This window comes from Gobio gobio, assembly GCF_949357685.1.
Source record: "Gobio gobio genome assembly, chromosome: 17".
Lineage (NCBI taxonomy): Eukaryota > Metazoa > Chordata > Actinopteri > Cypriniformes > Gobionidae > Gobio > Gobio gobio.
In genome coordinates, this window is record NC_137110.1 from 28,274,662 (window position 1) to 28,298,227 (window position 23,566).

The 23,566-nt window shown below is 39.4% G+C and overlaps 1 protein-coding gene across 1 annotated transcript; it reads right to left on the minus strand.

Moving 5' to 3' along the window:
* Nucleotides 1–5,140: 5,140 nt before the first annotated feature.
* Nucleotides 5,141–23,449, minus strand: atad5b (ATPase family AAA domain containing 5b). Its single transcript, XM_079840392.1, has 14 exons — nucleotides 22,233–23,449; nucleotides 21,653–21,803; nucleotides 21,005–21,398; nucleotides 20,262–20,350; nucleotides 19,988–20,136; nucleotides 19,721–19,874; nucleotides 19,395–19,550; nucleotides 19,031–19,182; nucleotides 18,813–18,906; nucleotides 18,676–18,740; nucleotides 18,313–18,498; nucleotides 5,860–6,632; nucleotides 5,546–5,698; nucleotides 5,141–5,369 (listed from the first exon to the last, which is right to left on the minus strand). The coding sequence occupies exons 1-14, from the start codon at nucleotides 22,944–22,946 to the stop codon at nucleotides 5,297–5,299; spliced, it is 3,303 nt and encodes a 1,100-aa protein (XP_079696518.1). The 5' UTR covers nucleotides 22,947–23,449; the 3' UTR covers nucleotides 5,141–5,296.
* Between the last annotated feature and the right edge of the window lie 117 nt (nucleotides 23,450–23,566).

Genomic DNA, 23,566 nt, shown 5'->3' on the forward strand with positions numbered 1-23,566 from the left:
AAGCTGGTTTGTTGTAATTTTTCACAAGAGAATGAAACTAAATACAGAAATATAGTGTTCCCTGAGCCAGTGTGGAAACTTTTAACATGACATGCATTTTCAAGCCCAACAAATAACAATAAAAAGGGCATAAATATTGTAGAGGCAGGGATTATTTTTAAAGTTGTTAAATAAATCTTATGCTCTCTTAAGGCTGTTTTAGGCAATTTAATTGAATATATATTACATTTACATTTAGTCATTTAGCAGACGCTTTTATCCAAAGCGACTTACAAATGAGAGCAATAGAAGCAACTACAACAGTCAGAGGCTACAGTATGCAAGTGCTGTAACAAGTCTCAGTTAATCTAACACAGAACACACAGGATTTTTTATTTTTATTTATTTATTTTTTTAAATAAATTAGACAGACAGAAAAATGAATAGAATGTTAAGTGCTATTCTTGATTGGTCAGGTGCTGCTGGAAGAGATGCGTCTTTAGATGTTTTTTGAAAATGGCTACAGACTCGGCTGCTCGAATTGAGATAGGCAGGTCATTCCACCAGGTGGGGGCAGTCCAGGAAAAGGTCCGTGACAGTGATTTCATGCCTCTCTGGTATGGCACCACAAGGCGTCGTTCACTGGTAGAACGCAAACTCCTGGAGGGTGTGTATGTCTGAACAAGCGAGTTAAGGTAAATTGGTGCAGAGCCAGTGGTTGCTTTGAAGGCGAGTACCAGTGCCTTGAATTTGATGCGAGCGGCTATTGGTAGCCAGTGGAGTCTGATGAAGAGAGGCGTGACGTGCGCTCTCTTCGGCTCGTTAAAGATCACCCTCGCCGCTGCATTCTGGATCAGTTGCAAGGGTTTGATATTAAAAAATATAATACATTCCTTTGATGGCGAAGTAACATTTCTTAATATAACATAAGAATATTAAGAAAGTTATGCTTTTTAATATTTTTTGTGGAAACTGATATGATAAAAAGTTCAAAAGAAAATAATAATTTTTTTGTAACAAAGTAAAAGTCTTAACTGTCACTTTGGATGAATTTTATGCATATATAATACAAATATATTTTGATTAAATTTATATTTATATTTACTGCCAAAACAGCCCTGACCCGTCGAGGCATGGACTCCACTAGACCCCTGAAGGTGTGCTGTGGTATCTGGCACCAAGATGTTCGCAGCAGATCCTTTAATTTCTGTAAGTTGCGAGGTGGGGCCTCCATGGATCGGACTTACTTGTTCAGCACATCCCACAGATGCTCGATTGGATTCTGCCGAATTTGGAGGCCAAGTCAACACCGCTAACTCGTTGTGCTCCTCAAACCATTCCTGAACCATTTTTGCTTTGTGGCAGGGCTCATTATCTGCTGAAAGAGGCCACAGCCACCAGGGAATACCGTTTCCATGAAAGGGTGTGTACATGGTCTGCAACAAAACTTGGGTAGGTGGTACGTGTCAAAGTAACATCCACATGGATGGCAGGACTTAACGGATTAATTCACTTTCAAATAAACTTTTGCTTATAATTTACTCACCCCCTTGTCATCCAAGATATCCATGTCTTTCTGTCTTCAGTCGAAAAGAAATGAAGATTTTTGATGAAAAGATTTCAGGATATTTCTCCATATAATGGAAGTCAATAGACTCCATACGGTTCAAGGTCCAAATGAGAGGTTCAGTACAGCTTCAAAAGGGCTTTAAACCACATCAAACGGTACCAGACGATCAATAAGGGTCTTATCTAGCGAAACGATCGGTCATTTTTTAAAATATAAATAAAGTTTAAGTTTTATAAGCACAAATGCTCGCCTTGCTCGGTTCATTGATGCGCGCTCGTGACGTCACGTAAAACGCAATTACGTTGAAAAGGTCACGCTAGACGCAGGGGCAAAGACGTTTGAATATGTGGATACGAGGCGTTTCTCAATGTCAAGGAAGGATCCTCGGAAGCCAGAATTCCGAGGATGCTACGTCATCGACGTCCGTCGAAGGGCTGTTCCAATGTCGAGGATCCTCGGAATTTCAACCAAGGTCTGAGTCCTTCATTCGAAAGATATGCCATATACAGGAAAGGATGCATACGAGTAGACTTCGCGCACTTAGCGTTCTCAAATCACCCACAATCCTCTGCGCGCAGCTTTGCTATCTTGTTAAAAAAATACAAAATATCGGACGTTGGCGGAGTGTTAACGGGGCAATATGCTTTCAAGTGTAAGTATTTACGTTACCAAACATTTGTTATAACCGTAGTAAATGTAAGTAAAGTTTAACTTTTAAATGCCAGTACAAATTACAACCGTTATACAAATGACGTTATTGATGGCTAACGGACCTTTTCACTGACGTAATGAGGCTGACACGCACTTGCTAGCCTGTTCCATTTACCTGTTCCGAATGCTAAAGAGGAGCCTCGCCTCGCCTCTGAAGGAAGTGACTTGGAAGGACCAGTCCTGCAGAGGAAGGATCCTTGACATTGAGAAACACCTACGGTCCTCATTCCGCTCATTTGTAAACACTGACTCGGTACTTCCGCCTGCGTCTAGCGTGACCTTTTCAACGTAATTGTGTATTACGTGACGTCACGAGCGTGCATCACTGAACAGAGCACTGCGAGCATTTGTGCTTATAAAACTTAAACTTTATTTATTTAAAAAAAAATGACAGATTGTTTTGCTAGATAAGACCCTTATTGATTGTCTGGTACCGTTTGATGTGGTTTAAAGCCCTTTTGAAGCTGTACTGAACCTCTCATTTGGACCTTGAACCGTATGGGGTCTATTGACTTCCATTATATGGAAAAATATCCTGAAATCTTTTCATCAAAAATCTTCATTTCTTTTCGACTGAAGACAGAAAGACATGGATATCTTGGATGACAAGGGGGTGAGTAAATTATAAGCAAAAGTTTATTTGAAAGTGAACTAATCCTTTAAGGTTTCCCAGCAGAACATTGCCCAAATCATCACACAGACTCAGGTACCCCACGCACCCGGCCATCCATGTGATGTAAAATAACATGATTCATCAGACCAGGCAGCCTAGACCACCCATGACCCTGTCGCCAATTCACCACTGTTCCTTCCTTGGACCACTTTTAAAAGCTACTGAAGCTGTAGTTTTGGAGATGCTCTGACCCAGTCGTCTAGCCATCACAATTTGGCCATTGTCAAACTTGGTAAAATCCTTATGCTTGCCCATTTTTTCTGCTCCTAACACATCAACTTTGAGGACAAAATGTTCACTTGCTGCCTAATACTGGTGCATCTCAATAAATTAGAATGTTGTGGAAAAGTTAATTTATTTCAGTAATTCAACTTAAGAGGTGAAACTAATATATTATATAGACTTGCATGCAAAGTGAGATATTTCAAGCCTTTATTTGTTATAATTTTGATTATGGCTTACAGCTTATGAAAACCCCAAATTCAAAATCTCAGAAAATAAGAACATTACATGAAATCAATAAAAAAAGGATTTTAAATATAGAAATGTGGGCCTCTGCAAAAAAGTATAATCATGTATATGTACTCAGTACTTGGTTTGAGCCCCTTTTGCATGAATTATTGCCTCAATGCGGCGTGGCATGGATGCTATCAGCCTGTGGCACTGCTGAGGTTTTATGGAAGACCAGGATGCTTCAATAGCGGCCTTCAGCTCTTCTGCATTGTTCGGTCTCATGTCTCATCTTTCTCTTGTCAAGGTCAGGTGAGTTTGCTGGCCAATCAAGCACAGTAATCATATGGTCATTGAACCAGGTTTTGGTACTTTTTGGCAGTATTTTAAGTCCTGCTGGAAAATGAAGTCAGCATCTCCATAAAGCTTGTCTGCTGAAGGAAGCATGAAGTGCTCTAAAATGTCTTGGTATACGGGCGTGTTGACTCTGGACTTAATAAAGCACAGTGGACCAACACAAGCCGATGATCCCCAAACCAACACAGACTGTTGAAACTTCACACTGGACTTCAAGCATCTTGGATTGTGTGCCTCTTCATTCTTTCTCCAGGCTCTGGGACCTTGGTTTCCAAATGAGATCCAAAATTTGCTCTCATCAGATGAGAGGGCTGGACCACTGAGCAACAGACCAGTTCTTTATTTCTTTAGCCCAGGAAAGATGTTTCTGACGACATTTGAAGCCCATGTCCAGGATCCATCGGTGTGTGGTGGCTCTTGATGCAGTAACTCCAGCCTCAGTCCACTCCATGTGAAGCTCCCCCACACATTTTAATGGTCTTTTCCTGACAATCTCCAGGCTGTGGTCATCCCTGCAGCTCGTGCACCTTTTTCTACCACGCGTTTCCCTTCCACTTAACTTTCTATTAATGTGCTTTGATACAGCACTTTGAGAACATTCAACTTCTTTTGCAATTACCATTTGAGGCCTTGTCAATTATGGTTTTCTGCAAAACTGTCAGGTCAGCAGTCTTCCCCATGATTGTGAATTCTACTGAACCAGACTGAGAGACCATTTAAAGGCTCAGGAACCCTTTGCAGATTAATTAGCTGATTAGAGTGACACTTCTTTGAGCCTACAATATTGAACCTTTTCACAATATTCTAATTTTCTAAGATTTTGAATTTGGGGTTTTCATAAGCTGTAAGCCATAATCATCAACATTATAACAAATAAAGGCTTGAAATATCTCACTTTACATGTAATGAGTCTATATATTAGTTTCACATTTTAAGTTGAATTACTGAAATAAATGAACTTTTCCACAACATGATGCCGTGATGAACAGATAATCAGTGCTTTTCACTTCGCCTGTCAGTGGTTATAATGTTATGCCTGATCGGTGTAGATTTATATCAATTTGATAAATATAAAATATCAAAACACAGTTCAAAATATGAAGCAAGGGCCTTGGACAAAAAAGTGAATTTGATTCTTGTGGCATGCCTGTGTGAATTTAAGGGGAACTGCTTATTATTTACATTTCTGAGATAAGCACTTTGTTTTGCATTATGTGTTTGCATATGGCACTTTGCTTGATGTTTAGTATGTAATGCAATGAAATTCAGACATTTTTAAACACTACTTACTAGGTGTCACTATATATAGATAATATGAATGGTACTGATGTGCATAATGAGAATGTCATTATGCTCGTTTGCGGTACTAGTGAAAATTCCCAATTAGTAATTTTTTTTTTAATAAATATTCTTTATTTGACAAGAGTAAATTATCTTATATCAGACTTTACATATATTTCTGTAACCATGTACAAACACAAGTCATATTCACGTCACAATATAGTAAACCACTTAGAAGTCATGGAGGTTTTCTAGAGCAGCATGTCAGTCACACATCAAGGGAAATCCATGGCCATAAGCTCCAGCGTGCTTCTGGGCAGGTGAAGGCTTGAGAGGTAGTGTGAACGTCTGACAGGGAGACAAAAAAAAAAGCAAATTTGAATGATAGAATAAAAAAAGATCTCAAAGATTTGCTGTACATTTTTGTTATTATAAAGAATTAAAAATTTCCTTTTAACAGTGCAACTCTACAGTGGCACATTCATTGTTCATGCTATACATGAACCATGCACAAATTAAAATACCTGAATGAGTGCTGTTCTTTAACTCTCTCTGATCTACAGATTGAGCGCAGAGTGGGCAGGTAGTCCATGGAAAGAGCAGATTTATTATTATGATAACAGACCTTTTTGCTGGAGATCAGTATGGATACAATTTCCTTGCGCTTCTGGACATGACTGAAAAAAAGTCAAAATCACATACCACAGGATATTAGCATGCTGCCACACAAAAATGATGTTAAAGCTTTATGTATTTAAAGTAAATGTATTGTATTCATTTTCATGTATTGTAAAGTGCTTTATAAATAAAATGTATTATTATTTAATACAACACACACCTTGGTGCACAGAATTTGCAGTGACACAATTTGAGGGTTTTTTTGTCAGATGGCAGAGAAAGGGCACAAGTAATTTGTTCCCATCTCTCTGAAGACAACTTCTCTCTCAGCCTCGCAGCTTCAGTCCAGATCCTAGAGAGTTCAGTTCGGCACTGAACGAAACCCAAACCTTCCACAATGGCCAATATCTGTGAGGAATTTTCAAAACATTGTCCAGTCTGCTCCTCTCTTGGTAAGTCCAATAAGCTATCCTTCAGTGTGCCGCCCATCCAACCAAGAGGTTCCGGTTTGCAATGTCCAGTTCCACTGAGAGATGTTCTTTGTAAATAAGCATCCAGAAAAGACATGTTGTCAAAAAACGTTGCAATGCACACCAAATGCTGAAAACCCAGCATGAGTGACTTGTCTTGTCCATGGACATCGGTTTCCGAAGCCAAATGATTAGTTTGCTTTGAGGGAACTGAGAAAAGTGTAAAGTCTGAATGTTGGGAAGAAATATTTTTTGGCTCACAAGATGACAAACGTTTTTTCCCTCTGCATGTAGAAAGCCTGCCTGGCTTAACCTCATGTACATTTGCAGAGGTCTGTAACATCAAGTCTTTGACTGGCTTTTCTCCTTTGGTCTTATTTATTGACTCTTGCTGATTAGAGGATTGAGATGTGAAATTTGGAGAAAATAGTCTTTCGATGTGCGAGTACAGTAGGCCTCCTCCTGTTTTCTCTGCCAGGATCTCCAGGCATCTACTGTTTTCTAGCTCAGTCCATGATCCACACTGTGTAATTTAAGACAGAATACACACATTAGGTCTATTACTATGAGGCCTACAAGCTCTTTGAAACTAGCAGCATAAAGTGAGGTCAACTTTGATGCTTATTAATGTCAAGAACCAGGGGCAATTCAAGGATTTCAATATAAGCGGGGATCAAACCTCAATGTGAACATGATTAGAAAAAAAACTATATATTGTTTGCATAATAGGGTAGGCAGGAACAATACATACAGTAGGTTCTACTAAGGGTGTGAACCTACACTGGTCTCACGGTTCGGTTTGATTACGATTATCATGCCATCGATTCGTTTCGGTTTCGATATCAAGATAAATCACAATGCATTGACGATGCACTGCATCCTCATGTATATAATTTTGTCAGTCAGTTATACGAACTGAACCTTTAATTTTACCTGCTCAAAGAAAACACGATTCTTGAATGTATCAAACATCAAACAAAACTCAAGTCTGGGCACATAAGACAACAGGAGTATTTAGAACAAATACACAATATACTAAAAGCCACTTCAGGAGGTGGTGTGGGCCGCATTACAGTGAAAGCTAAAGTCTAAATGCATCTAGTTGTTGAAACATTTTACTCCTCCCAACAATGCTAAAAAATAAACATGTGTGAGCATTATGGGCTATATGACATGTTATAGCCAGAAATGACAGCGCTACTGAAGCACGCATCGCCACAGACGAGCCAGGATGTATGTCTCTCTCTGGTGAAGGAGAGCGATTGCTGTATCTGTGTTTAGGTATTAGGTGTTCTTTTGATAAATGTCAGGATCCACTGACACTAACTAGAGTGCGATATACCCTAGTGCTTTTATGTGTGCGTTGCATGATCTGTGCAGGCCTAATATTGAAGATGGACGTTTTCTGCACACAACACCAGACATGAAGACGCCTTCCTCCGCACCTCCTAGGTCATTGTGATCTAAATCTAGTCATGGGGCGACAACTAGTCTACCCATTTTAGTGATATGCTCTGCTATCTATCCTTGTGTGGAAATTTACCTTGACTGTGTTTTCTCTGCCAATCAGAATCATTCAACATGGCAGTAATGACGTGGCTAGACCTTGAAAACAGTATAACTGTTCAGAAATTGTATGTACGTTAGGCAGAGGCGGGGAGACTGTTAGAGGGAGTGCGGCCTACGAACTCCTTGTGAGCTGGCTTCTGCTGATGAAACTGCAAACTATTCTTCAGTAAATTTTTCTTGAATTAATCTAACTTCTGACTCTTGGTCTTCCATTTTTTCAACATACAATCATATTCATTAAAAGTAAAGAAACGGAATGATCTTACCAGTGCTGTTGCCGCGCTCGCTCCTATTGCAGTCTTTGATTGTGAAATTAGCTGATGATTAATAAAATGCAGCTATGAACTCCATTAAATCTGCATATAGTGCGGGAGATCGGATTTATATCAGTTTTGAAGAGATACATTTATGTGACCAAATGTAAATGAAATCGTTTTGATAAATCAGATAGATATCTGATCTGTAAAAATGCATGTTACCAGGTGTAAACAGGCCCTTTAAGAACTCTAACACTGATATGATTTGATGAAGATCAAGATCAAGATGAAACAGCTGATGTGGTTTCTCAAGTTAGTGGTATTATTACCCCATGCACATTTTATTTGTGCGTGACATGATTTACACACAGCGCGTGTCTTCTCCAGGTCGTGCTTACCAGGTTTTTCATGAAAGCCTAAATGTGCCCAGGTGTCTGCTTTTAAAGTAGTGGTAGCATTTTTAATTACTCGCACTCGCACTCGCCTCCCTCTGCCATTGTTTGCTACCATGACACAGCACGTACGTGACAAATGACAGCAGAAAAGCGCCAGTACATTATAATCGGTTATGGTACCGATACCGAATCGTCCTCGTTTGCTCCGCGATGCATTGAAGAAACTATTAATTTCGACACCCCTAGGTTCTACACTAACTATCAAGTCAACCCCTGAAAATGTATTTCATTTTAAATAACCAGATCATATTCATTAATATTAATTTAGAATATAGACAAACCTAATATTACTGTAATTGTCTAGATTACCAATATGCTTATTAGCTAGATTAGCAATTTTCCCCATGTTAAACCATTAATTTTTTGTTTTCTATTTTAAAAAAATAACAGCACATTGATCTATCAATTTGCCACTTCTATAATTCAAAGTGACATCAAAAACCACAAATCCCTTTACTCGATAAGGCTAATAAACGTATGCCACAAAATCAACTAACATATGATATTTGTGGCCAATAGAGTGCCAAAGTTATGATGTCACTTTTTTAGGCCAAAGCGCGGAAGTGAGTTAGCATTTTAGCACTTCTGGTTCCCTCGCCCTAAAGTCTATGGGTTTTTTGAATGGGTTTTTGCTAAATCGCCTGAAATAAGGTCTGTGGTTAACAAAGCCTCTAAATATTTTCAGGTTTTGATCTATGACATAAAACACATTAGTTAAAACCTGCTTGTGATTTTTTTAAACTTTATTGTGTCTTAAAAACGGTGGTTGCTAACAAGTTGCTAAAAGGGACTACATCCTTTGGCGGGGACTTTGGACGTCATCGTGACAAACAGGAAATCTCTCACTAGCCCGCGTTTCAGCATCACTTATGAAGAACTTATGTGGCGTGAATAAATCGCGCTATTCGTGCGAAGGTGGACGCTTGAACATTTTGAGTTTACTCGCTTCATTCACGCATGACATTCACTTCACAACAGACACGAATTCGCCTCATAGGAGGAGCTTCTGCCAGCGGCTCGTCTCGTTGAGAAATGACTGACATGGGCTGTGTTTACACGTCTTTTTGTGTTGAAATCTACTGTTAATGTGTGACAAAACGTAGTTTTAAAGACTTTTTCAGTCGATAATGTAGTTGTTTAAAGCTCAAATCTGTGGTTTATTTATAAGAAGAGTGCCTATTTGAACATTTTATCTGGCGTTTTCTGAGTTGTGAGCTCCAGTGGATCAGCGGCGCTCCGCGCTTGTTTACCCGGCGCGAGTAGACTTTCCTCGGCTAGTCCTTCTGACGTCTGCCGCTGGCTCTGATGTCTCTGTGGCGTCTCCAGCTATAATTCGTCTTGTGGAGATTTAACGGCCCATATTTGCTCTCATGGATCTATAATTTGTTCCCTGGCAAATCGTTTAGGCTGAATGTAATCACAGTGATAATCATATTGTCTGAAAAAACATTAACAAAAAGATAAATCTCAGAGAGGCACGCATAAACAAAATTAGTTTCTAACATTTTTGGAGAAAACTAATGGGCAATATTTCTCATGAAAAAGTGGATAAGTGTTCATACACAGCGCAGATCATAATGAGCGAGCGTGTTTTTTAAATAAAGTTTGAGGAAGCTTGATGATGACGTTGATCCACGACCATGGTGTGCTGTAGTCCATTTATAGCCTACCGTTAGCATTTTATATCTGACGGCTTTATTTAGGCTTCAAAATTTATACATTTTGGATTAATTTGTAAAGATTATCTTGATAGAAAAAACGTGTAAGGGTCATAACTCTTTGTTGAACACAGATCTTATGATTTTCCAAAAGTCTATGGGGAAAATGCATGGCTTTTCGATCGAGGGAACGCGCCGCTAACTTCCGGGTTGGCCTACAAAGTGACGTCATAACTTTGGCACTCTATTGTTGTACGTGTATTCATGAGAGGGTCAATCATTCTAAACTGCCAGCAAACAGTGAAGCCCCCAGAACTGTTCAAACAGCCATATTGTTATTCCCTACCAACAAAGGGCATGATTGACTTGCAGCAAAAACATTGACCTAAATTTACCCTATTTTCAGTAGATCAAAGGGACATGATAAGTGTTTAGTATTAGTGTTCGACTGATATATCGGCTGGCCGATATATCGGGGCGATATTTGCGTTTTTTACTTGTACTGGCCGATACAAGGCTGCTGCGTTCGCCGAGATTTTTTCCCCGGCATTATTTACAGACAGGCATCCACAGGCAGCTCTGAGCTACTGGAGACGAGCAGTTCATGCACTGCCCCTCCCCCACTAGCAGAGATGGGGGAATCTTCTCTTCAAGACAACGATAAGTTTTAAACTTTCAAAGCATCTTTTAACTGTTTGACTAGTTGAAATATTGCCATACACTTTGAAAGTGGAAACACGTTGCTCTATATGTGCTTGCAACTATAGCTAAACAAGTTTGTGCATCCAAATGGAAAACGCAAATGCTGAATGCCTCATCTATAAAACTGCTTGCCATTGTATTTAGGGAGCTGCAAATAGCTGAGTTGTAGGCTAATCGTATGCATACGGTAGCTGTTACGAACACTGGTCATAGGATTAAGTAATGCTGACGTTGTACCATGGTATTTGTGGGAGTTTTATTCAGCGACCACCTGGCTGAGATTTGTCCGTGTGTGTGTGTCTCTCTAGTGTTTCCCACACATAACACATTCCCACACATAACCACAGAATCAACACCGGCCGCCACATATTGCGTCTTTTGGCAGTCGCCAAAGCAAATTTTGATCCCGCTAAAGCCTTATTTGATTCGGTGAACGATGTAGCTGCGCTTGTGATGAGTCGCATGTTGCTGAGAGGACGAGCAGAGAGCGCGCGCGCAGCCGGCGGAGGGGCAGTGCACTCACCGTCTTCAAACTGTCTTGCTCTCCCTCCCTCGCGCATATTAATCAAAATCAATTGAGAATTGACACAATGGTAAAAAAGGTTTCACTTGGAGCATCCGAAGTTTCATTGGAGCATTGGGAGATTTCTTCCTGAATTACCGCTGGTGTTGCTCTACAAGAGATTAAGTTAAGTGCACCTAAGCATTAAATGACTACGCTATAAATAGTTGGTTAGTTTAGTATAGTACAGTACAGTCAGTGTGCACTTTTATGCTGCTTGCTTGTTGCTACTGTGTGCAATAGTGTAATTATTTTATTTAAGCTAAAATATTTGTTTTCAGAATTTATTTTCAGAATTTTAATTATGCTTAAATATTTATTTTCAGCACTGAACTCTTTTTTTTACTTGTTCTACCTTACCTGTTTTTACTATTTGTAAAAAAATTTTTACTACAATAAATGTTCCTTTTTAAAATTGAGACTTGTAACATTGTTATCATCATGATCATTGTGTCATTTTTATGATGTAAATTGAGGGAGCAAAAGCAGTATCGGCTCAAGAAAATCGGCAGCCGAAATCGGTCATCAGCTAAGGCTGATGAAAAAAAAATTGGTATCGGCACTGGCACTAAAAAATCTGTATCGGTCGATTCCTATTTAGTATATAAATGAATTGTTACTTTGGACAATGTAATGTTTATGGTCTTTTCGGGCAGGATAAGCAATATATAGATATATATAGCAATATATATATCGTTAAAATGGGTCTATTGCACAATGCTGACAGGTAGGTAACTGAACTAACACAAAATAGATTTCTTAATGAACGTAAATGTAGTGAACAGCAGACAAGATGGCACCACAGGTACTCACTCCTCAACATGAGCCCCTTTCATCTGCTGTGATGAAAAGACAAAAGTTGAGACCCTCAACAAAGAAATACCAAAAATGACCAATTGGGCCAGGATTACCAGGTGTGAAGGGCAAGAATGAGGACACCAGGGGTGCTTCTCAATTCTTATTTGTGCATCCTCGTTTCCTTTCCTAGCGTCTTATCTCCACCCCTTCAGGATGTGAGGGAAGGACACAAGGAAAAGACGCGAGTACAGAGGAATTGAATCAAGTGAAATCGCTCCCTTTAGCGTCACTTCAAAGCGTCGTCAAATAATGATGACTCTACACCGCTGGATTTACTTTGCACATCGGGATTCTTGAACATTAGAGATAATTATTTATATTGTAATAGTTTCAACCCCTACAAAATACCACATTTGTCCATATTTTATTTAATATTACCAGTTATTAATAACAACTATTTATTCCCAGTTATTAACTGCTTTTTATTTGTTGTTTATAGTATTACAGTTTGTTTCTTTCATTTTCTTGTGCTTTGATATAATTCTGCAACTGTCAGTTGTTATTTGACATACATTTGTGTCAATAAACTGTGGCAAGATGTGAAGGGGGAGGAGAATTAATATGTGCGTCACATTTAGTCGATAAAACACTTCCTCAAAGGATACATCGATGTATCCTCGCTTATGACTCCTGAAGGAAGCCTCCTCACTCCTCGCGATGCATTAGAAAATTGAGATGTCCTACAAGATGGCTGAGCTTGGTCGGTTTCCGGGTCATAGGATGGAGGAGCGAGGGAACGAGGAGGGATATTGAGAAGCACCCCCTCATCCCATTTAAAATTGCAGACTAATCCCATCATCAATTGTTCTTTGTTCAACCCAGTCCTTCATCCCTGAAACCAAGGTGTGAAAGACCATGGACTCCCCAAGGCCGCCAAACCGGTTTTGGTTAGTTGACCTTGACAAAAAAGGCCCCAAAAGAAACCAGACAATCTCTAACACGCATAGGCTTGAAGCAACAAAAATGGACAGGAAACTGTAAGGAACAGGTCCTTTACACCTCCTTATTCATCCTGGGAACTGTGCATGCCATGTGATCAGGCTGCTCCTGTCTGCCCCGCTGCTGAGCGTTTGCGTCTGTAGCTCCATACAGCTTGGCTTTTGAATCTCTATTTGATAACATGTCATTTTCTCCTGTTAATGTCACTTGCACGGTCTGTTACACGTTTAGTATTACCTTCTCTGTTGGCAAAGAGGGCTTCACATGTAATAAATGCCGGGAGATAGTCAGGCTGACAGAGAAGATTTCAGAAATAGAGACACGCATCCAAACTGTAATTGAGAATAGTGAGAATGTAAGAGCTTTAGACACGCTTTGGATACGACTAGCTTAGTGAATTCTGTACATTGTTCAGTTCCGGCTGTAGAGCCCGTGCAGTATGGCAACTGGGTGACTGTGAGACAGCATAGTCACGGATAAAAACATTTTAAAAAAACACTTCCGTTCTGATTAGAACATCAAACAGGTTCTCCCCACTCAGTGACGAAACACTGAGAATCCTGTTGAAAGTGCCCTGGTAGAAACATCTGAACAAATGAACTAATTGGATGGCAGTCCCTTTTAACATCTGGCACAAACTACTTAAAAATAAGGAATTGTACGAAAGATATGTATTGAAAGAAATGTACGAATATTATATTAGGTGAAATATGATACAGAATTTACACCAGCTGGTCTGGACAGTAGATTCAAGCACTGGACGAATTCAGGCATCACCTCGTACTGTATAATATCCTCCATTGACGGTTTGGATACCTTTTAAAAAAAATAAATAAAAAAAAACTCATAGATACATACAATTTAGGGAAGGAAGATTTCTTCAGATACCTCCAACTGAGACACCACTTTGATAAACATTAAAACTACTGGAGAGAAGGGAACGGACCTGATTAGAATATTCATCAACGCATATAAGGGTAATACTAACAGAAAACTGATTTCCAGGTTATATTCATGTTTACAGTTGGACAGGGGACTTTCAACAATGTATGTAAAAATGAGGTGGGAGAAAGAAGCTAACAAAGATAAGCGAAGATGACTGGTTGAATATATGCAGGACACAATCTACCACCTCTAGCTCAGGTCTGTGGAGGGAATTCACCTAGAAAAACACTAAGATTCTTTATAACCCCCAATATAAAAAAGTCACAGAGTAACAATCCTGAACATGGTCAGTGTTGGAGAATGTGTGGTAACATGTCTGCTGGTCATTTTCATATCTTTTGGGAGTGTCCTATTATTTCTTTGTACTGGGTAGAGGTGGTGAAGGCAATTAGGTCAATAATCGGCTTAGAACTCAAGTTTATTTTCAGCGTTATGTATTTAGGACAGATAGATATTTGTTACAAATACTTTTAGCAGGTAGCAAAAAACCAATAACTAGTAAATGGCTAAGTAAAGAGTCCCCGACAATTGCCAAATGGATAGAAATAGTACGGGAAATTTATGTTATGGAACATTTGAGACATGCCAGGAGGAAATGTGAAGCATATTGGAAAAACTGGATATCTTATCTGAACACAAATTGAGATGTATATGTCTTGTAAAACCGAGAAAAGAAGAGAGAGAGAAAAAAAAAACATACATGATGTTGAGCATTTCTGTTAATCTATGACGATTTTGCCTGCTGTTCCCTGGTCTTTCTCCTTTTTTTGTTTTGTTAAAAAATAACGTTCTGTTACACGGAACATGAAAATAGAGACAACAGCCACCATAGTCACATGTTTACCGGGAACCAGAACACCTGACATCAAAGCAGATTTAAAAGTGCTGGCTAATGCAAATCGTAAATTCTCTAAGATTATTATTCACATTGGCACTTCGCCAGTCGGAGATCACCAAAATTAACATTAAAGAGGTGTGTGAACTTGCAAGTACAATGACAGCTAAAGTTTTTTTGTTCTGGCCCCCTCCCCGTTAGAAGGAGTGATGAGATACTTAGCAGACTATCATCACTCAATGGTTGGCTGTCTAAGTGGTGTCCGCAGAATAACATGGGGTTCATAGAAAATTGGAAAAGCTTTTGGGACAGACCTGACCTGTTAAAAAGATATTCATCCCTCCTGGGATGGTGCCGCTCTTCTCTCTAGTAATTTGGCACATAGTCTTGATGAACTTCGATTAACTGGGGCCCAGGTCAGGAAGCAGATGGACTGGCTTAACTGACCGTCTGCTAGCTTTCTCACGTTACCGGAGTCAGGTAAATCCCAACACATAGAGACTCTTTCACCTAGATATTATCACAGAGTCTCATCTGTTCCCCGATTTAGTAAATACAAAAAAACCTCTCAAACCCATTTAAGGGTAAAAATGTAATTGATGTTCATCAAATAAAAAACAGATATAATACAGATGAACAAATGATAAAGCTCGGGCTGCTGAATATACAATAAATTCCCTCAAAAGCTCTTATTGTCAATGATTGCACAATGATTCGTTGGTGTTCTGTGAAACATGGTGGTAGTATACACTTTCGATTTACTATCACAGCCCTTTACAACACTCAGAACCATGGCTAATCACACAGGTAAATCCACAACACAATTTGTCAGCTGCAAGACTGAAACTTTCTCTGCAACAACACAAACTTAGTGCCGGTCACATTGAAAGTTACCTAGCTGGGGGCTACTTTCATGCGCAGTGTAATATCATTGCGCTGCTGCAGCCATGGTACGGCCGGGAAGATCCGCAACTATGACGCAGGAATGAGAACGTAGTTCCTAGCCATATAGGTGTAGAAAATAGCAACTTTTCATTTTCAGTTGGTCTTAGCACACAATGTAACTGTAGAAGAGTCAAGTTTTAAATAGGACAAATATTTTGAATTAGTTAATTTTTTTAATGAGATGCTAATGGACTGATCAGAATCAATGAAATATGCTAAAAGTGCTACCGTTAGATACAAAGATCGGCTGAATGGATTCAAAAAAGGTAAAACTCAACTATGTAACTCTAGGGGACTTGTAAAATGAGCCTGTTTTCTAAAAAAGTGGAGTGTTCCTTTAAGGTTATCATTTCCTTAGCTGGTGACCCGACAAACGGAGGGAGGGGTCATCCAATATCCACACCCACATTAAGTGACATGTGAGCTCTAATATTATTTAGTACCTTCCTTGTGTTGCCAAAACTCATTACAGGAATTATTCAGGTAATATTAAGCAAGAACATAGTATATGTGAGATTATTATCAGAAATGTATTGGAATATACAATAAATATTCCAATACATACAAGCCTCTATTACTAAATTACTATACATCTTAAATTAAATTACAAGGTTAACCTCATCTTGCTCAATGACAAATGCTTGGAAATAAAGCTACATGTCTTTAAATCCATACATAGTCAGCTTTATTACTCTGAAGAAGTTGTAAAGTGTGTATATTATTTCCTGATGTCTTTTTGTTGCCCAACATCCACTTCAGACTCTTAGAGATTTTGGAAACCATCAGCTCAAATTCTATTACTTTTTACTAGCATGACAGTTTGCATATGAGTTAAGTGTTATTTGTATATACATATTAGAATATATATTGTTTAGCTAATTATTTAAAGGGTTACTTCAGTGATTTAGCATTAAGCTTTAAGCTATAAACCGGTAGTATATTCTAATTATGGTACTTTCCCCCCTCATATCCGCCTGAGACGAGAGAATTTTGCATTTTATTTCTGGAAAAAAAATCATCCGATGATGCAAATATCGTCATTTTGCATCATCGTTTTTGGCCAGAGCCTGAAGACTACAGCCAGTAGTAGGAGCTAGTTCCGCACGTTTTCAACCCACCCACAGGGGTGGGGATCTCATTCACAGAATGTAAATGCGCTCGGCCTCGGGCATTCATAACGGAGCGGTGCTGAGAAAAGTGAGTGTTTCAACGTTTCAATTAATTCCTGTGAAAGTTTAACTTCCATATGCGATCTGAAAACGCACCAGACTGGACACGCGCTGAGAATGACTGCCGCGCTTACCTCAGCTCTGCTCAGCTCTTACTTCGCTCTCGTGATGAATGAAATTGACTCCTGCTGCGTCTGTGCCGTGACTTTCGTTCGGCTCACTCACACTTTATTGAAAAGACATGTTCAGTTTTTAATTGTTGCGTCTATTCTCTAACTGAACGAAATTATTTTATTACTATGAAAATCAAAACGACGGTGGGGTGGAGCCACGGTGGGAAAGAGATGTAACCGGGAGCCGTGGCTTTGGGAGTGGCCTCGTTGGGCAGCGAAGTGCATTCTGGGAGTTGTTGTCTTTCATCCACAAGAGACAAAAATTTCACATTTCTACTACATAAAAGACCCAGTTTAAATACACATTAATCTTCCCAGCGCTGAAGTACCCCTTTAAGTTATCTCTCAAAATGCATGCTGTTAATGAAAACTGTTGAATCATTTACGGTTACTGTACGATTAAAAACAATATACAACATGACAACAAATTACATGACTACAGTGAATTAAAGTTGTATGTGCTTGCCTTACAAAGCATATTCAGATTTCAGAAGAATCATTTTATCTCCCATCTGCAAATCACTCTTGCGGTACTTTGATGTCATACACCGATCAGTCTGCAAATAACCTTAAAGGGATAGTTCATCCAAAACTAGTGTGGTGGCAGTGTGGTGAGCTGTTTTGCTCAGCCAGATTCGCCTCAAAGTCATGCATCTCCAGATGCAGAGCCGCATTGAAAGTTACAAAATTTGCCATGCACACCGTCAAGCGAAATGGGGTCTCGCGCTCTCAACCGCCCTCGCAGCGATGATGTCATTTTTGCCGTGCGCACCTTCGCGATCGTGCAGACGCAGCAAGTATAAACCAAGCTTTATAAATCACCTAAAACAGCTGTAAGTTGATTAACAACCACTTTTTTCAGGACCTTAGCCATATTGGAACCTGACCAGATGTTAGTGAATTGTTGATTATAGAAAGGGCCAATGGTGTCAATAACATTTTTAAATAAAGCAGTGAGTACCACATCCAGCGGACTAGAGGAGGTTTTCATGGAGGTAATTAGTTTAGTGAGATCTTCTAATGTTATCTGAGAAAAATTCTCCAGGGTTATTGGCCTGGAGGTACAAGCTATTTGAAATATATTGTTATTTATGAGAAAAATAAGTAGAAAAGTAGTAAAGGTCAATCTGGCTTACTTTGAGTGTATTCTTGAGAATTTGTAGTTCCGTTCTCCCTCCACCACTACAGACCCAGAGCTGAAGCTGGAGTATACTCTGTCTGATATCCCCCTTATTCTGACACAACAAAAAAGCCATGTCTTCTGGATTGGTCCTCATGTTCTCCACCACACACAGGCACTGCAGATAGCTCCTGATGGTTTGCTGAGTTTAAAATTATACAAATTACTACTTCAAATAATTATGCAATTAATCAAAGTAATAATAATGCCATAAGATATAAGTTAATTTAAAAAATGGCATCAACATTTGCTATTGTGACAAAAAACGTGAACAGTCATTTACAATATCTGTGATTTTAAATATGTTGGTTTTCCTCACCAGTGAAGGAGTTTGGAAATGGATTTCATCAAAATGCCCCTTAAGTCTTCTACCAAATAAAGGGTCTGTAAGGAAGCAACATTTTGACAAACAAAAAAAAATGCTTAACTGCATTTATGCAATAAATTGTTGCTTACCATTGGTTGTCAGAATTATGGGTCTTTTGGTTATGCTCATGAAAGTCCTAATAGCAGCAAGAAATCCAACATCTCCAGGAAAAATGACGTCAACCTGGGGGACACATTTACCATTGGAAGCACATAATTATTAATTAAATAATATATACATTATTTAAAAACATTTCTGATGCTTTCATACTCCGTCTGCACAGCAAAGATACAATTTCACTCTTTACCTCCTCAAATAGAATGAGTGACATGGGAATTGTTTGGCTCTGCCCGACTGATGTAGGATCTTTAGAAGAACATGTTAACTCCTTATCTCCTTGTCTCTTGCCCTTAAAACCAGACCCTGAACTCTGAAGTCTACCCGGTTTCAGTTCGACAGCTGTTGTAATCAGATTTGATGAATAATCAAAATAATGACAACATTTTTTCTAGTGCATGCACCACTATTAATCTTCAGACATTACACAATGTCTTATACAATGCTTGCTTATTTTTCCCAGACAAAGTGGATACATTATTAAATGCTTTAGAAACAGGCACATTTTTCAAGTTCTTATAAAACATGGCTAAAATGGTCAATAGTACACTTACCATGAATACAGCGTTCAGGACCATTAGAGGTTTTACCCACAGATTTTTTGCTACTCAACTTGAAGTAGTGAGTGAGTTTTACCGGTTGTGGTTTACCGCTTAGACAAGAAACACTAGGAGAACTTGATGAAGTAACCTTTCTATTGGCTTCATCGCCTGTGGAAAAGGGGGAGATGTAGTCAATGTTTTCAAAATTATTCAGGTTGAATTAACAGAATTATATAATTATCCCCCATATTGGTCATGCATGTGAGAATCCATGAGACATTTTGTGCAAGACTTATGAACCAAGAATTCATACTGTATAAACAAAGAAATTCACTCACAAGGTGGAGCAGGTTTTATTTTGCTTTGGTTAATGATTTCAGGATTGAGGGTTTTAACTCTCTGTATGTCCACCTGATGAGACTGAGTTGCTTCTGTCAGCTGTGATAGAATGAGACGACCACAACGAAGGACTGAGCTATTCACCTCAAACACCTGGGTGACCATGGAACAGAGGAAGACGTCATTATGGCTGGTTAAACAGACAATCAGGATTATGCTTATGGTGATAAATGCACTGATATAATGAAAACATATTGCACTGAGACCTTGAATCCCAGCTCCTGCGCACAGGCATAAACAGCAGCCGTTTTGCCCACTCCTGATGGACCGATCATGAGCACTGTGTTACACAGCTCTTTCTCATGGTCTATGGATACAGTATCACCCTTAAAATCACCACAGTCCCACGATTCTACTGGAATAGACACATATTTTTGTATTTATTTTTACACATCTTTCTCAGTTACAGAAAAATACAGGCTTGACAAATATGAGATATTATATTTTATAGCAATAATAAAATAAAAAACATTTACATACCATTGCCGTTTTCTTTTTTCATCCTCCTTTCTTCTTGTAGCCTTCTCCTCTCCTCAATGTCTGCTCTTATTTTCCATTCTTTTAACCAGCTGTCATTTGAAGAATGAACAAAAGGAGAAGCACTTCTGTTTGTCAGTATTGTCTAGTATATTCATCATTTGGCCATTATTATTGTGTGCAGTAAAATACTTAGCAGACATTTTTTTTTTTTACGCTGACACTAATTATATGAAGTTCCTCTAGAACAGTGATTCTCAAACTTTTTGAATTCAATATTGCCCATAACAATATTCGAATGCCCCCACTCCTCGTGTAGGCAAATAAATTTCCTCTGGTAGCAATATGTTTTAAGGCTAATAAGGTTTGTTTACTGCCAATTGTTTGTTCATGTTAGTTCATGAATTAGTTAATGTTAACGAAAGAGATCTTATTGTAAAGTGTTACCACATGCATCATGAACGCACCAGGTTTGAACAGGACAATTTGAGCGAATTACAAGCATGTCGATTTTCCACACACAAAGCTATCAGACTTAGCGGAATTACCTGGGACATGGCACACAAGTTGTATGGACTAATTTAACAGTACTTTTAGTTTTGTTGAACTTGACACTTTGGGATGTATTTTTGTGCATTCTGCTCCTTTTGTGTTCCAAAAAATCTTAAGATGGAGTAATTAAATGACAACATACTTTTGGGTTAACAACTAGGCTACCATCTAACATTAATGCAGTGACATCTCACCTGTGTAGTTGCCCTACTGATGTGGAGTTGCCAATAACTTCGCTAGAATGTTGAGGGTTATATTTATCTGTCCAGAGAACATCCACTCGTCGTAGGCAACTGGGCCATGGGTCCTGATGAACAGACTCATTCTGCATTGGTTCAGAGACAACAGCACAGCATGTACTTTGTTGCTGTCTGCGTTTTGTTCGGCTCAGTCTGCTTCTGTATTTTGCATGAGAGTGGGTCAAACTATCTGAAAATTGCTCAAAATTCAACTTATCAGAAGAAATACTTCCTTTGTTCGTCCTGTGACTTTTATATGTCCTGTCACACATCTGTTCTTGCAATACTCGTTTTCTCTTTCTCTGGACAGAGGAAGCTGAAGGATGCTTGGAGTAGTCTGTTTTTTCTGCTAAAAAAAAAACAATTAAAACTTGTCAGGGAAGCTGCCAAGAGAGACTTACAGTAACAACAACAACAAATTTGGTTTCAATATTACATTAAATGTGGAAAAAAGATCTGACATTAATTTAAATGGATTCATCTTAAAAAGTTGTATTTATAATAGTGGTGTGTATACAAATGCCCTCTGTAAATGTCTGTTGCTTTCTCTTTAAAATATTGAGAGGTAGGCTGCAAACATCTCTAAACATGTCTATTTCCTACCCAAAGCAGAACTCTCCTCCTCAGGCGCAATTCTCTTCCTCAAGAGAAGAGTGAGAAACCTGTGGATGGGAAACTGCAAATTGAGCATCTGAATCTCTTCCAGAAACTCACTGCTGATTTCATTGGGAAATTCATTTCTCCAGCCAGACATCTGAGAACAAAAATAAACACAAAGACTGAGCAAACTAATTTCTACTACACTCTACAAAATAATCAACAATGTATGTCTGGTTCATTATCTTTGTGGGGACTCTCCATAGACGTTATGGTATACTGTACACAAACTGTACATTCTCCTTACACCAACCCTACCCCTAAATACCCATCACACAAAACTTTCAGCATTTTTACATTTTCAAAAAAAGCTCATTCTGTATGATTTATAAGCTTGTTTCCTCATGGGGACATCCATTTAGGTCCCCATGAGTCTGCGTGCTTTCAGGTTGAAGGTCTCATGCACCGGGATAGGAAAACATGTACACAACACGCGCACACTCTCTCGCTCTCGCTCTCTCTCTCTCACACACACACACACACACACACACACACACACACACACACAGAGCTTTAACAGACCCACCATTTCTCTGAGAATTTTGAGATTTGTTGATTCTCTACAGATGTGCCGAGTCCGAGGCGTGATGGGAGTCAGGGCTTGGCCAATATCCTGATGTTTAGCGCTCTCTATGATTTGTCCAATGTTAACTTCCGGTTGATCCATCAAAAAGCCCCCCTCAGAGGTGTTTATTCGTACCTCTTTATCAGCTGCAGAATGGTCAGTGCTCCTGTCACTTGAGCCACGTTCTCTCTCTGTAGGAATGGAGACAAACTGCACACCCATATTGCAGCTCATTCTCTTTAATGTCAGTTTATTGCGTTTCTGAGATCCCTTTGTAGATACTTCATTTTGCATTTGAGAAACTTTTTGCACTGTTTGAGAATGGTGTCCTTCATTTCTTATGCTTTCTGTGGGAAGATCGGAATGGGCTTTACCGTCAGTTATTGCAGCTTCTCCTTTACAGTTAATAAAAATAACGTCACAAGATGCATTGGACTCCGGGCTCTCAGTCATGTGGGTGAGACCGCAGTCAGAAAAATTCTCCAATCTTTTGTGTGTTTTTGTCAGTTTCAGCCTGTTGTGTTTTGGGTGCACCTGGGTTTTGCATTTGATGTCCATCTCCAGTTTCTCCGCGTGGAAGGTCCTTCTGTCGGAGACACTTCCGGAAGAGTTCTTGCTTCTAGTAGGTCGAGGTAGAAAAAACGGCGTTTCCATGTTGCCATAGATATAATCCATTCCTACAGTAAACACTAACTAGTAGCAGTCAGCAGTTGTATCTTCGTGTATCCTAGTTCACAGTTCCCATTTCTCGCTTCGGATAAAACGTCCTAGTTCTACATTAATGGAGAATAAGGTGCGCGTTTTGTGCCTTGTTACGCTTTTAAAATCACGGGATGGTAGTATAGCCCAAGCGGTCTAATATTAAATCTCGCGCCAAGCAGCAGAAGGCCAATGCTGCTCATGGGCTGCCTTCTCACATATGACGTTCACTACGCCGAGAGTCCACCCATTGAGTCTCTGCAGAATAAAAGTGGGCGGTTCTAAATGTGTGGTTGTTTTCAAACTGATGGGTGTTTATAAATCATGCAATGAGTATGATCCCCTTCACCCGATCCGACCGTACGGACCATACGGACCTCCGAAAGCTTCAACTATGGTAAGCGGAAGTCAATGAAGTCGCGTCGTCCTAATTTTTTTACGGTCTATGGACCCGACCCACACTGTAACGTGGGCGAATCAGGTAAAGCAGTGGAAAACGCCCCTCTGTTTATGGCCTCGCCCACTGATCTAGTAACTGTCCTGCAGAGACCACACTTGCACCCCCAAGCCTGTAGTGCTTCAGTCAGAAATTGAAG